The sequence below is a fragment of the Zophobas morio genome, unplaced genomic scaffold, assembly GCF_036711695.1.
Source record: "Zophobas morio isolate AGI-343-1 ecotype UQ-CSIRO unplaced genomic scaffold, CSIRO_AGI_Zmor_V1 ptg000011l, whole genome shotgun sequence".
Classification (NCBI taxonomy): Eukaryota; Metazoa; Arthropoda; class Insecta; order Coleoptera; family Tenebrionidae; genus Zophobas; species Zophobas morio.
The window spans coordinates 4,160,285-4,176,344 of NW_026972116.1; the positions used below are offsets into that span (position 1 = coordinate 4,160,285).

The following is a 16,060-nucleotide window of genomic DNA, read 5'->3' on the forward strand; positions in this document are numbered from 1 at the left end:
ACAAAAATTTGCATTGGTGGGAGATTTCAAAATATCTTATTGGCTACGTGTAAATGTATCGTAAATATTAGTCCACTAATCTTTAACAAAAAGGATGTTCCTAAATACTTAGAAGGGGGCTACAAGATAATGTAAACTTAAAAAATCTGTCTTTAATTGCCTCTTACTTGGCGTTGTGACTTGCAGATTAAATTTAGAAAACCTTAGAGGGTGGACACTCTCATAAAATTTCATGGTCGTATAATGAGTAGTTTAAAAGGACGGACTCTATCGGTTACTGGTTATAGATTTGAATGGGCCAGAAAAATGGCTAAAGTTTGACCACAAATTTTAAATATTCAGCCCCTGTTTACTGAATTATTTATTAAGATATTTTATTTCTGTAAAGCGTAATGAACTTTTTAATACAATTTCTACTATGTACCTTTTTGGAAATTTAAAATTGATCCATTAATAGCGAAAACCAGATAATCTCATACTCTTGACAATTTTAAGGCGTTGTAGTTTTTTTTTTGACAACAAAATTTTAAAAACGGAAAAGCAGTCTGGGTAGGGTTTTTTACGCTCATTTCAACGGTGTGAAGTTAATCTTCTGTTTGTGGGGACGAACTAGGTGTAATAATCCCCGCAGGTCAAGTAAATGATTCATGGAGAAAAACAAAACAATATTTTTAAGTATTTGGGGTAAAAGTAATTGTAAAAGTGACTGAATTACTCAAAAAAAAAGTAATTCGCTACAATTACTCATTACATTTTTTGAAAAGTAATGCATTATAATTACTCATTAAGTCATTACTTATTACTTCCAAACAATGCACGAAACTAACATCGCAACATCAATTTTTTAATTTTTTAATGCAGCGGGATTTGTCGGACTATAATTTAACGACTAGGAAAGTTCTGTCGAAATAACCTTCGACCATTTTTTTTTATTGTATCCAAAACGATATATTCACTTTTTGTGAAATTCTTAAAATAAAATCATCTTTCACCACCTCACAAATACATACATACTAAAATTGTGAAGTTTTGTATAAATAATTTTAGATAATTTTTTTAGCATGTACTGTATATCCTTTGTCACACAAAAACCTGAACTCCGGTCCAGGTTGGGTAGTCACTAGCTCAAAAACCTAATAATTCCGGTCCGCAATTTTGTTTTCTTTCTTCTGTATTTTCTTCTTCGTGATTTTCATCTTTCCAGATCAGTTTCAATTTCTTCCAATATCTTATTTTTAAAATTGGTAGTATTTGCTTTTTCCATTAATTTTTTCAAACTGTAACCAATTATTTTCTCCGCAAAGTGTGCTTTAGAAGTTTGCTTCGTATCTTAATACAGATAACATTTTTTTTCTTTTCCAACTTTGTTTATCTAAATTAAATATTACTTTAACTTTTCTCTCTGTCTTTGTAAATGTTTAGAATGTAAAATATTTAGAAATCATCGGATTGTTATGAAATTTCTAAAACGTAAAGTTTTTTTATTTCTATTTTCTACTAAATCTCATTAATTGTAAACTTCGAAATTCTGAAACGAATGAGAAGTTACTGGCTGTATTTCAAAAATTTAGAATTTGCTACTTATGGCATATATGTACTTATAATTAAGAACTAAATGTATTTTAAGAGAAATTTGATTTTAAAATAATACGAAATTGAATAGAACAATAGGTATATTTCCATTGTTAAGTTGTTGCATTCCTAGACGAACTAATCTTTTACTTTATGAATACATTTTTCACAATTACAACTGAACGAAAAACTTCACGGAGAATACGAATACTGTGTAAATGCGATGAATGCAATGTTGCCAGTTTTCGGGTGCCAGTTTGATACAAGTAAAGTCCCTAGATTACTAAAGTAACGCGAATAGGCGCCATTTTGGCTCAATAAAACAACCGCCAACTTTGAAAATGAGGACAATAATTGCTGGTATAATCAGTTATGACTACGAGAAATTACGAGTGTCTAACAATATGAATGTATTCTACGTGTTTTGGGTGCCTAAACTTTTATCTTAAAATAAAGTCAAGATTTCAGTTTTTAATCATTCTATTTATACACTAACTAAAAACAAAATTAAAAATTAATTGACCATGTCAACAAGGTTTCGCATTGCAAGACTACGACTACTTTTATTGCTTTTATTTTTTGTCTCCAGAGACTTATTTTTTAAAGAAAAATGAAGCCTACACTTCAAAAAAAATGTTGTCATCTTGTGTATAATATTGTGACATGTAGGGATGCGTAATTTGAGATTTTTCAAACAGATGATCAGAACAATTTGATGCAACACCCAGGCATTTTAATTGATTTTTGTAGAGCAAACACTTTGACACACTTGTTCACAAACGTCAGAATCAATTGTCAAACGGCCATTTTGGCTCAATTTGTGTCTGTCTTTGTCTAACACACGGGCCTAATGAATCGCGTTACTTTAGTAATCTAGGGACTTTAGATACAAGTACATAGTGGTGCCAGTTTGTAGTGCCATTATATCTGTATGTAAATCTGTATATGCAAGGGCGCCCTCTGGTGAGTACACCTTCCAACTAGTGGAATATAAGCGGAAATATATATTGTAAAAGTGGCACCAATATCTACGAAATTTCGTAGTTTTTCATTTCGATGTCAGATGACGCTAATGAGCCGACTCCCATTTAAAAACAAACTGGCACCCAAAGTCGGGTGCCACTTTGTAAAATCGGGTGCTACTATTGCAACGAACATACGTTTTGGGTGCTACAATTACAAAAAACATGTATATATATATATATATATATAAAAAAACTTCACAAAGGACAGTGAGCCGAACGTCCTATTTCCATTGTTTTTTACTGATATATGGAAACCGGATTTACTCATTTTGTCCTGTTTTATATTTTTTTTTTATAAAATAGTACGTCTATTTGCTTTATAATATTTTTACAATAAAATGTTGCATTTGACATACAGCAAATATGTGGTAAAACAATATTTTCATCTTTAAATGTAAAGGTAATATTTTGTAAAATACAGAAATCAGACACTTATTTTGGACAGATTTCTTATAAAATGAATTAATTCTTAGCTAATATATCACTTGCAAATTATCACGTTTATTACTACGTGGTAAGTATGCATTTCTTTATCTTGCCCTGAAAGGTTTAATGCTGTCAACATTCTTGTCATTTAATAGCTTTCTAATTTTCAGTCACCACGTCATTCATATTTTCATCTCTAATCAGCAGTTAGTTCTTTATCACCTATGTAGGTATTTAGTATGTATGAATTATTATACAGCGTGTTATTGAAAGGTACGTACAAAATAAAATCGGCAATTGGTCTCGAAGTATGGATGCTAAAAATAAAAAAAGTTGAGGTAAATGTGTTCTCCTTTTACAGATAAAAATTTTTAAAATGTATGTCCAAATTCGTTGTACCCCTCTGATAAAAAGATCATCTTTCGTTTCTATAGCAACATTTAGTCTTGACAAAAGTTTTATTGTTACAGTTGCTAGCATTTACTAAAATAAATTAATTTTACCTATTTATCCTTCAGTAGCGTCTAAAAAAGTTGGATAAAGGTTAATTTTCCCCTTATAATTTTGATAACACAAAATAAGGTTTTCAGACTTTTTAAACTTCGCGAATAACTGTCAATTTTGTTGTACGTACCTTTCAATAACACCCTGTATAAATTTATGTATTTCGTTTATTCCTATAAGTTCACGTTTTATGACCATCGATTTTTGCTATTATTTCTACGCATTCTAAAATTTCTTATCTGTTGGAGTAAAATAGCATTTGGTATTCTTAAACGAGGTACAATTGGGAGCACGGGGTAGTTTAAGCGTTAATTTTCCTAGTTACATTTTATAAAAAGTTATAGGCGTATATGGATTAAAATGTCAAAACATTTCAAATCACTGATTAGTTTTATCTTAAATTTAAATGCGACTGTCGTGTCATGTTGACATAAAATATCCGTTTGACATTTATTAGGGAAAAATTTAATTTGGCAAACCGAGATAAATGGAAGAATAAAGTATTCCGTGCTCCCAACTGTACAACGTTAATTTTTTCAGAAAAACACAAAATAAAAATAATAATAATTTTAAAATGTACAAAGTCAATCTCTGGAAGCAAGTAAGTCGTGTGTGATTCAGTGTAGTATTAAGTTCCCAAAGTTACGATATAAAGGATGAAAGTTAAACTTTGGTGTGGTGCTGTTGAAACTATTTATTATGAGATTAAACGTATATTTTATGGAAGACAAAATCACGAAAGTTAAAAACAAAAATCTAAAGCATTATATTAATTTCCATCTTCCAGTTAAACTTAAATTCATGGATTTCTAATTTAGAATTAATGCTGTCAAAATGAATGAGATATTAAGTTGAAGCAGAAGTTGAAAGAGAACATTAAAAAAAGTATTCCCTTTTTATTAAAACGAGAAGAGCCGAAAAGATAAATTTACTTTCGATAATAGCTTCCAACACCTCGACCAACACACACAATCGCGTAGTTCCTGTTTTAGATTGATAATGCCTGTTTGAAAAGACCGTGCTCTATAATAGCATCAATTTTCAGCTCAAACACTTTCATAAATCGTCGACTTCACTATTAAGCTGTCAATTCCGCCGCCATTTTGTCGTTTGAATCATGAAACCTAATTTCTATTTTGAAAACGCAAATTGGAAATTCCCGTTCGGTCTCTGATTAATTTCCAGATTAAAACTATCAATTCTCGTTTGGTTACGCATATCCGCCGGTAAAGAGGTTCCAGGAGTCGGCCACAAAAGTGCTTTAAAAACGGCGGTAGTGGGCATTTGATTGGTGAAAGCCGCAACTCGAAATAAAACGCACATATTACAAAGAGTGATTACCATTGAGGACGTGAACAACGGCCGATGCGGGACTAGCGTTGGACGGCATGCAAGTGTAATTTCCCGAGTCAGAAAGCAGAGCTTTGGTGACCAGTAATTTGCTGGTGGTGCCAGCCTCCGTTTTCTCCGTTTCCAGACTAATTCCGCCTCTGGGCGAGTCGAAATCTACCACGGAATGGCCGTGATACCAAAACACAGATGAGGGCGGCGTTGAATGGACATTCACTGAACACGTTAATGATATCGTGCTGCCCTTCTTCACGTACACTTCGGAGGGACCGGATATAGTGGCTTGGGCGTCTGCAACAAACAGTACAAATTTATTAGGATCGTTGACGTGTCTAGGCAGTAGCCATTTGTGCAATCATGGTACTGACGTGAGGTGGCACAATATTGTATCTTAATTCTTGAAAGATTCGGCTTAACTATTTTTAATATCCAGTACTCGTATTATAGAATATTGATGTTCTTTGAAATTGTCGTATCACGAAATGAAGTAATGCTGATGTGACAAGGGAGTACCTTAGGAGACGGAGGGGACGCCTATGGCAATTTTGCTTAGGAATATATTGAAGGGCCCTAGAAAGTGAAGACAAAGCAGAAATGTATGGTTTTACTAAAACTGGATTTAAGTAGGTACATTGTGACTAATTTTGAGTAACTTTTACTAAACTCGCCACCTCTTGCGAAAGTAAACATTATACTTAAATCATCCACCTGAAAATGAACTGAATAAATGGGAATATTTTTAAAATAATGTTTCTTAAAGCGTGATTATTTATTAGTACTTATTACTTAATGTATAACAGTGTTCATTTTAAATCTGTATTTATAAATAGAATTTATATTGTTAATTTCAACGATGGATTCATGTCTGGGTGATGCTTTCACAAGTCTTGAGTTGTTAGATTAAGCTGCAAATTTTAGTACGGTATATGTAATACAATGTATGTTTCGATATGAGACATAATAATTTAAGTAACAATCTGTGGGTTAAATTCAGATAATGTTCTAGCTTGTATCACCCCTGACCTTTCATTTAATTCAGAACTCAGGTACAGTATTGCGTCAAAATAAAAAAAAAACTCCGTTTTTACCTAATATGCTATTGTTTTCAAAACAGAGAATACCCTTCTACTAAACCATCGGTTTAAACTTAAAAAGATTCGATATCCCCATAATATGTATATGGGATCTCATTATAAATTTTTATACGTTATAAGTAATGGATCTTTGTAACATTGTCAGTTTACGAACTGGGAATGAAAGCATATTCTTCCTTCTTTTATTAATGATCAGTCAATATCAGTATTATGAATTTAACTTAATTATAAAAATAAAGATGATGATTATTTATAATTATATTAAGAATATTGACAAGATGCCGCTAGCCTATAAATGGATTTTGCACAATTTAACCAGTTTAGTTTAGTAATGTTATGACTATTTTCTAATTCCGAATAAGAACCGAACACAAGCATTTGGAACCTTCTGGACATTACTAACTATCTAAACAAAAAGTGTACACTAGTGAATAGAAATTAAAGTTTGAAGAATATCACATAATTCTATGCGAAAACGGCAGTTTTATATAATTGTAAGCTCTATTCATATAGTTAAATGAGATTTAAACTTAAGAGTACTGTGAAGGACAATGCCTGTTTTTATTTCTCGAGAGTAAGCTAGGGAAGTACATATTCTAATCCAGTGCATCGGGCGACTAGGTACTTTCATGTTTGTCGACTTTCATGGCCGCTAGAATACGAAAAAATAGGTGTCCAGTTTCCGTCTAACTATAGTCTGTGTCAATTTTTTCTTAGACAAATACCTTAATCTCCGAAACTATTGGACCCTATGTCGTCAAATTTTGTACGTATTTTTTTTAGATGGTAAAACGTAAGCCAAAATTTGTCTAATCATCCCCACCAACAATTTGATGATGTGCCCGCAAAATGTCTTACAGTAAAGGAACTTCTGCCGAAATGTCAGTTTAACATGGTAGTGTTGAACATTACTACAGTGTTGTCACAACATGACAGATAACTTACTATATTTTGTGTTGCTTTGTGATAATCTATAAATATAAAAAGAATATAAATAACAGCAGCAGGCGCTTATAAAAGCTTGATAGACAGTTTTAATTTTTTTGTGAATTATGTATGCTTCGGGTAACAACTCAATTCGGATTCATAAACTACAAGTACAGGAGATACTCTGTATAAAATTTTAATGACTTTTCCTAAAAAAAATGGGGAAAGATCATCAAATTCTTGATGGGGATGATTAGCCAAATTGTGGTTAACATTTTACCATTTACATGATATTCCTAATCTGCTTACATACAAAATTGAAAATAATCGGGCCAATAGTTCCGGAGATTATCTGTTTAATAAAAAAATTGATACCGACGACAGACGGATAGACGACAGACAGACGGAAACGGGAGACCACTTTTTCTGTAGTCTAGGGGCATGAAATGCTGAGAACATATGAAAGTGACAATTCGTCCGATGAAGTCGATTACTACACTTCCTTAGCTTCCGCTTGGAAAGTTAAAATGGTATGAAATACCAAAGATGGTCTAAAAATTGTATTTCTAAATGCGTCGTGAATTTCTTAGTGGAGGAGTTTGTCGTGAATGACCTTGTATTACTACCACACCTCAGCAATTGCTGCAATGGTTTGCTTCATATCTTGGCAATATAATTCAGACTGCTAAAATGGATCGAAACGTCACGAAAATATATTAATAACCATTGGTCCGATGGACTCGATTACTATACTTCCTTAGCTTACGCTCGGAAAGTATAAACATGTAGACAATTTTGTGAAAGGCCAAAAAATTGCAGTTCTTTTAAGGCTCGGACTTAACTTTGAATTTGTTGATACCCCTAAATGTTTCATGTAACCGTCAAACAATTTGTTTTTATTGATAAATAGGCTTTTGGGTTTTTGCTTCAATGAGATAAAATTTGGAAAATAGAATGTATAAACGACCAAACTGAACTGGCATATAAACCGACTTTCAAAATGGTGAGAATGACAATACAGGTTAGTAACGACAGGACATTTTCAGTTGACACAAAAATAATGCCACAAAGTAAACAACTTCCTGGGAAAATGTTTATTATTTCCCAAAAAATACTATTTGAGATATCCATGGGGACCACAAGTTAAGATTTGTTTTTGTTTTTTGGAGTTTCATTATAAAAATAGGTACACTTACCGGCAAAAAAACCGGCCACCCTGAAAAATTTCGCACAACCAAACTTTAAAAGTTATTAATTTAACTAGTGATCGTTAGTTTATTAAAGAACCATTCACTATGGGCACATGAAGTATAAATTGCCAAAAAAGGAGAAGACAATTAAACGCAGAATTAAATTTAATTTAACAAAATAACAGAAACAGAGCGACAATTTGAGAGACGTCTATAACAGTTAGCTGTATTGTTTTCGCGTGAAAACGTTTATTAACTGCCAAACTTATAATCAAATGATGAAAAACACTGTTTACAACAACAGTCTTCTTTATTGTTTTAATTAAGAAAATATGTTACTTGGTCTGTTTCTGTTATCTTGTTAAATTAAATTTAATTCTGCGTTTATTTGTCTTCTTTTTTGTACTAATTTGTATATCATGTGTCAATAGTGAATGGTTCTTTAATAAAATAACGGTCACTAGTTAAATTAATAGTTTTTAAAGTGGTTTTGCGAAATTTTTCAGGGTGGCCGTTTTTTTTTGCCGGTCAATGTATAAGACCTCGTTGATATCTTCCGGGAGCAAGTTATCTGTAATATCTGCCGAGAAAATATTCTCGAAGAAATACACTTTAAGTAAATTAAATACTTTAATAATTAAATATACAGCGTGTTATTGAAAGGTACGTACAAAATAAAATCGACAATTGGTCTCGAAGTATGGGTGCTAAAAGTAATAAAAAGTTCAGGTCAATCTGTTCTCCTTTTAGAGACAAAAGTTATTAAAATTTATGTCCAAATTCGTTGCACGCCTCTGATAAAAAGATCATCTTTCGTTACTATAACAACATTTAGTCTTGACAAAGTTTTATTGCTACCGTTGCATACGTACCTTTCAATAACACCCTGTATATATGTATATATAATAGATATAATAACTGGCAACGTTTCAAACCGATTATTAATTTTTCGTGCGGTCTGTTGGTCAACGTCTTGATGGTTTGCAAGACACCCTGAGTTTTATATTTGACTTTATTTTTTGAGTTATCGGACCTAGTCTTCAAATTATTCTCTCCAACTCAATCAATTAAAAAACTGAGGATTTACGTAATAAATGAAAAATTTTCTTTAAAATTGTTTCCGCAGAAAATATAATCCACGTATAATTTTGGATCCTTAGACTAATTAGAGTATTATTTCTTTAAAGTGATTTATTTGAATTGGTACACAAAATTAAAACCGCTCACTGATCAATTGGGAAATCCCAGTCGGATTTATTAAATTTTAAAGACACGTGTGTTTTAACTAGCAGCAACGGTATATTTGCTATTTACACGTTGATCATGAGCTTTTAGTAACTGGATCTATCTAATTGTAATATAACAGCTTCGATGAACGGAAAGTGCTCAATTTGAGCCTTTAGCTGATATGAATTTAAAAAAAAAAAAGTTATATTGATTCAGAATGCAGTGTGTTTTTGATCAATATGTTTGACATATTTGCTACCAAAAAATAAAAAAGTCAGGGCACAATATATAATTATGAGGGACTAAAGTTAAATCTGTGAAAAATATGGCTGATATGTATGCTATTTTAGTAATAAGTATTAAATAATTACTCGAGTTTGCGTTAATTTATAAAATATTTTTGATCGTTGTGTGAGTCACAAATCTTGTTACGACTAGCTAGATGCTCTCGTATTTTATAAGATTTTTAGAAAACCAAGTCCATTCTTAATACCTCTAATAAGGTTATATGATTTTCGTCGACCATCTCAACTTTTCTTACGGCTTAACAACAATTAATAATTCAATGCTTTGTTATAAATTTTTTTTAGAAGTTTAAGGGCATACGGAGAACCGCAATAGAAGAAGATTTAACAATGACGAGGCCGGAAATTTACGTTGACGATTATTGTTTGAAAATTTGCTTTAAAGCTTATCGACACCCTTGCAATAGATTTACAAGTATAGGGAAACTAAAGATCGTCCCTAAACCACCAAATTGCTAAATAAGTGAAGAAGTACCTAAAGCACGCACGTGGTGCGGGGAAAGCCGCAGGCAAGTTATAGAAGTTGGAAGTAGGTTAGTTCCAGGAACAATAATTTGTTTGGTTTAAGGAACAATTTAATTATCATAAATGTGAAATTTTTTCAGATGTATGAACACAATAAAATAAAAGAATTCCCTGAAAGTGAAAAAGTGAAGATACAAATAATAATTTACGCAGAAAATACATCAAAACTAAATACCAAGTTTTTGAAGAAACATTTCAAATTTTGGCAGAATGAGATTTAGTTATCTAGTTTATTTGCCGGAGATATTTTAAATATAAGGAGCACTCTATTGTAATGATTTATGATCATGGAATGATAAACATGGCCCGTCATCAGCTAAAATCTTGACATTTGAACTGTAACCTTGATATTCAGAAATGTTCGTGTCTATAGTTCTACTCGGCTACTGGCTTAATTATACTTATATAATTATTGTAAATACCTAATGTAAATACCTAAATGTAATTGTTATGAACATCGTTCGTGAAATTTAGATGACGATACAGAAGTCCTATGCCCTATCCAGGTCAAAACCAGTTTCCACACAGCACTAAAATGTATATCATTGTGCGATTAATAATCACTTAATTCGAGTTTTGCATGTACAGGGTTTCTATAAGTGATTATAGGGTGGTCATGAAAACGTGCCGCCTCTCAGTTTTGAACTTGACTGAATGCCAAGGACGCCTGACAAAGACTAGACGCATCTGTAGAACTGGTTGCCTAGATGCTTCATATCTTATTAAAAAAAAAATAATTCACTACAATAAAAAGAAACAAACTTATTTGGGTTAAACGTCACAGTAAATGTTGAAAATGTTCACGCTCTTCTGCAATCATTTCGTGAATACCCATTCATTGATTTGAACTTTCATGTTGCAACAGAAACTCCTGACTGCTGAGGAAATCTTCTCTAACATGTTTGCGGATTCTGTTGAAGTCCTCTCAAATCATCAACTTCCTTAGATCCTGAAGGTCTTCCAGAAGATTTCCTTTTGTTGACACTGCCAGTTCGAACAAATCTTTGATTACATCTCTAATGTGGGCCAATAGCAATAGTTCTTGAATTATTAAATCACGGTATTTGGCCAGATATTCTTGCTTACAAGCGGTTACAGAATATACTCACTCTTCGTTTACGAATGTCCCATTGTGGTAATAAGCTAATAAGACATAACAATGACGGTGTCTTGTTCAATAGAATAAACCATTTTCACGGTCTTCGCTTCCTAATAGCACAAAAACAAAATTTTCATACGCAAGCACCGAGAGTTTTGAAAACGACTGTTTTGTGGTTTTGAGCTTGATCAACGAGGATTACTGTAAATCACACTTGAAAAACGTTACAAAAATAAAAGCGATGACTTTAAATGACAGGTTATAAATGACATTAACGACAAATGAGAACTGTTGTAATGAGGCTTAATTTCAGCGAAGTGGGATTTTTGAAATTCATGGCCAACTACGCCCTTAGAATCATAAAAAATGACATGCAAATACCCATACAATTTGGATTTTTTGGTTTACCTTTGTTTGGTTTCTCTTACGATAACCTGCAACTGCCAGGTTTACAAAGTTATTACCAATAAATATCTAGCAAACCTTTTAGTTGACAGTGTCACGCATAACTTGAAAAATTTAGTCTAACGTTTTCTTAAATTTGAATTGTAGCCAAGGTGTGCATTATAGAACATATATATTTTATAAATATATATCTGACAGTTCGCCTCATTTTTGTCTCGCTTGACCGCACTGGAAGCTATAACATTGTTTATTTCAGTGACAGTGATTTAAAATCCTTTGAACATGTTAAAATAAAAATTGTGACGTAAACAATTTACTAAGGCCAACTACCATTTCACAACTGAAACTGTTGAAATTAACACTACGAAAGAGTTTACTTGGATTCTTCAATCAACGTTTACAATTAAAACTCCAATTTAAACCCACTCACTTACACTATTGATTTTACGACACCTTAATAGAAAGTAATTGACTCCCGTAATTAGGTTCCATTATAATTTGATGAAACGTTATATTTGATATTGTTCAAGCAGAGCAGTGGTTGAGGAACAAGAAAAGCTTCTTTTGATAATATTAGTGAGAACAATCGTTTATGCTTTGAGCTTTCCAAATATTATCTTCAATCCATCAAGTAAAAACTTTCTCATATAACGCCATAATTAGTATTACGGGAAAGAAAATGAATATTAGTGTCATACTTAACTGATATATTTCTAGTAAATGTTGTTGTGTAATAGTTATGTGTAGTATTGGCACACAGGGGTTTATTTCGAAACAGTGGTGGATGTGGTAAAATAATAACTAATCGATATGAACATAAAGCGGTATTAGTGAACATAATGGTAATGCAAAGCTGCGAACGTCGTCATGATAGTTGAATGGTTGAATTGATGGATTCCTGTCAGTTATGTAAATGTGAGATTTACGGATTCAGTACGAAAACATGCCCACTTTCACCGTAAATATTTCTAACTAACGTGGTTTTAATGTTAAGAAGATTACGGGTAAACCAACATAATTTTCATGGTAGATATAAAATATTAAAGTAGATTTCCGACTTAAATGAGGTTAGAGAGCTACAGCTTTTAACTAGGACCGAGTTTGTTGGAGTAAGTAAGAGTTTAACTTTAGACTGCTTGGGTATTTAAGATTATTTCGGTCACGTTACGCATACTAATTTTTCTTTTGTAACCATTTTGTTAAACATTTTCTCTCGAAAATAAAAAATTATATGGTAGGAACATAAAAAAAGCGTTAAACTTTTCTTGAAAAGAAATGAATAATGAAAGTTTTAAGCCGAAATTTTGTGCCAGATAAAATAACACGAATTTTTTTACCGCCGGAACTGTAAAATTACATGCTACATTTTTATAATTCTGTTTCATAATTTTAGGAATTTATGCCCTGTGTTTTATTACAGCGAAATGTGAAGTTTCGTTGTTAGATACTCGCATTTAGAACACCGAGATTTATTAAATTATGTGGAAAAAGCTATTTGTTGGAAAATGATTTAGTAATTACATTGTTTTAATTAAATATATTTGTTTAATATAACCAAGGGACCTGCATTCAGTTTTATCAGTTGTGAAAACATAATAAAATGTCAGATTCAATTGGAGTTTCGCCAGCGGTTGTTAATGCCTGCAAAAACAAAAGTTGATTGATTACTAAACACAATTTTCCAAAAATTTTACAATGGTCATGAAATTTAATTAACTGCGTATTCACATAATAAAATAAATAAATATTTTCATTAGGACTATTTTTCATTAAAAAATTCTAAATCATCCACATTTTTTATTCAAGAATAGATGTTGACTGTGACCAAACTTATAAGAAATCAAAATGTAAATAAAAACACTTATATCACCTTATAGGGCACAATTTTACAGTTACTGAGTTTAAGGTATATTGCATCTTACGATGTAGCCTTTACATACTGTGATATAATATCAACCAGCAGAGTACAAGTTTTTCATATTTGCAGACATTAGAACATCATATTTTTCCGAGCGACGTGCGAAAAGTGACTAGTTTCCGTACGCCAACCCGTGCGGAAAGTGATACTTTTCCGCATTAGTGCGGGAAGTAAAATGTAAGTAAATGTCAAAGATTTATTGAGGTATTATTGACAAATATTTTGCGAAAAACTTGTTTGTGGTAAAACAATTGCGTCCGCAATGTCTTGACTACCCTACGGTCAGACGATACGATTTTCGAATTTGTTGCAATTTATAAATATCCTGACGAAAATCTTAATTACTGAAAGATCTGAAAGACTACGTTAGGAAAATAACTATTCAGAATAGAAATCCAGCTTGAACTAATTTTAGTGATAAAAATGGCAGACGTTTATGACCAAGTACCTTAATCCGGTGAACATAATTTCAACGGACGGAGAGAATATTTTAATCCTTACATGTAAATTGTAGAGGGACTTTCGCAGGGCCCGAGGAATCTATGTAAATTGCAGCAGTAAGCAGGTGGTACTTGCCCAGACACTGTACTGGATGTCTTTAATTACACTGCCCGAAAAAAAACCCAGATGCCCTAATGTTTAGTGCTACAACTTTTTTTACTTTTTTCTGTTTCTACATGTTCTAGAATAAAGTTATGTTTTCTATTTATGAATACATTAATGATTTGCTTTTTGGAATATTTTTACAAAAATTTGACCAGTAATTACAAAAAAGTTCAAGTGTACCAGTTGAATTAATTCGTTGTTTTTCATAAAAGTATTGGATACGTTGCAAATTTAGTTAGTACTAATATTGTAGCAGTATTTAATATTACTAGTATGGTAAAATGGTTTTTAGTGGCGGAGAGACCGATATGACTGACGAGCCGTGGGCGTAGCCAGTCATCTTCTGGAGTCAGTAAAACCCATTACTTTCCGTGTATTTTTGAATATTTTATTTGTTCCTTACTCGGAAATAACTATCATAAACTATTGAAAATTCTAGAAATTCTGATATTAAAAAAAATCGCGTGAGTTTTAGACGTGTTGCCTTGGAAACGCAAATTATAATAGTATACTACTAGCCAGGAAAATTTTTACAGGTTAGCCAGTTAGGAGACATTTTCAAGTCGAATGCAGTGACTTGATAAATTGATGTTTACGAGTAAGGAACAAATAAAAGCTTTTATTAGAACGTCTACGACAAGTATAATTTTGTATTTTTATTATTGGGAAATCTGAACAGCAGTTTCTCTTTTGCCTGAAGACGGTACTGTGTACCGAAACACGTGTAGCAGTGCCTACTAATAAATTATTTAAACTCTTAAAGTTGTTTCTTTAATAATAAGATTAATACAGAGTTTAAACAAGTAATCGCCTCATCAATACAAATATTAAATTTAAAAATGTACTTATGCAACGATTGTTCTTTTGGAAAAGTGAAAAATAATTATTATTGTATTATTAGTTTTGTAATAATATTAGCACTAACTTATGGTCTATTGGGTATAGTAAAGTATCTATATTAAAAATGTGATTTTATCTTGACAAACAGTAGATGTACATACAGACAACACCCATCATAGAATCAGATGAGTGCAGACGAAAAAGAAATAGATTTCCAGTAATTTTCGGTCATTACAGATATATCAGTTAAAACATATTTCCTTGTTATATTTTTTATGATATTATTTTGATACTCGTTCAAAAACAACCTATAAACTTGTGACATCAATTACATCGAAATCGTTTTTGTAATTTTAAAAGTTTAGAAACGCATTGAATCATATCCAACTGAGGTACAGAAAATAACGATTTACCGTGTTGCCACAGGTTTTTTTAATCATTCCGCTAATGTACGCATAAAATGCTAGTTTTGTTAACATTCCCCATATGTGAAATTATTCTATCAAGAAACATGTTTTAAATTTCGTTCATGCAAATCCAGATCGTATAGCAAGCAGCGCTGTTATACCAAAACCATTTCGGTTTTATGAAATGTGCTAAATAACTTCCCAACGTTGTAGGATACTTAACCGAGTTAAATATAATAGCATTTCTACTAAAAAAATAATAAGTAATAATATATGGTAATTATCTGCGAAAAGACAATTCTTCGTACTTATTAACACATTTTCTAAAATGAATGCGTAATTCATTACTTATTAATAAGTTAATTTAAACGTGAAGTGCCACATGAGTAGAATGTTTAAGTTATTGGAATGTTTTGTGGGTGAATTAGTAAGTTTTGGTGTATTTTTACTTCTTGAGCGTACGCTAAGTTAAGTAATCGAGTCGATCGGACCAATGGCCATTTTTATATTTTCTCGAGACGTTTCTGTCTCTCTGTCTCTCTGTCTGTCTGGCGTCTGTGTCGATAATTATTAGACACGTAATCTCTGAAACTACTGTACCGATTGTTGTTAAATTTTGTACGTATATTAGGAATATCAT

The 16,060-nt window shown here is 31.9% G+C and overlaps 1 protein-coding gene across 4 annotated transcripts in view; it reads right to left on the reverse strand.

Moving 5' to 3' along the window:
- LOC135127424 (hemicentin-1-like) overlaps window positions 1-16,060 on the reverse strand; it is a 314,503-nt gene that overhangs the window by 6,358 nt on the left and 292,085 nt on the right. For all 4 annotated transcript variants that reach the window (XM_064053866.1, XM_064053865.1, XM_064053867.1 and 1 more), the window contains one exon: window positions 4,869-5,168. In XM_064053866.1, the coding sequence (XP_063909936.1) occupies window positions 4,869-5,168 (300 nt within the window). The remainder of the gene's footprint in view (window positions 1-4,868; window positions 5,169-16,060) is intronic.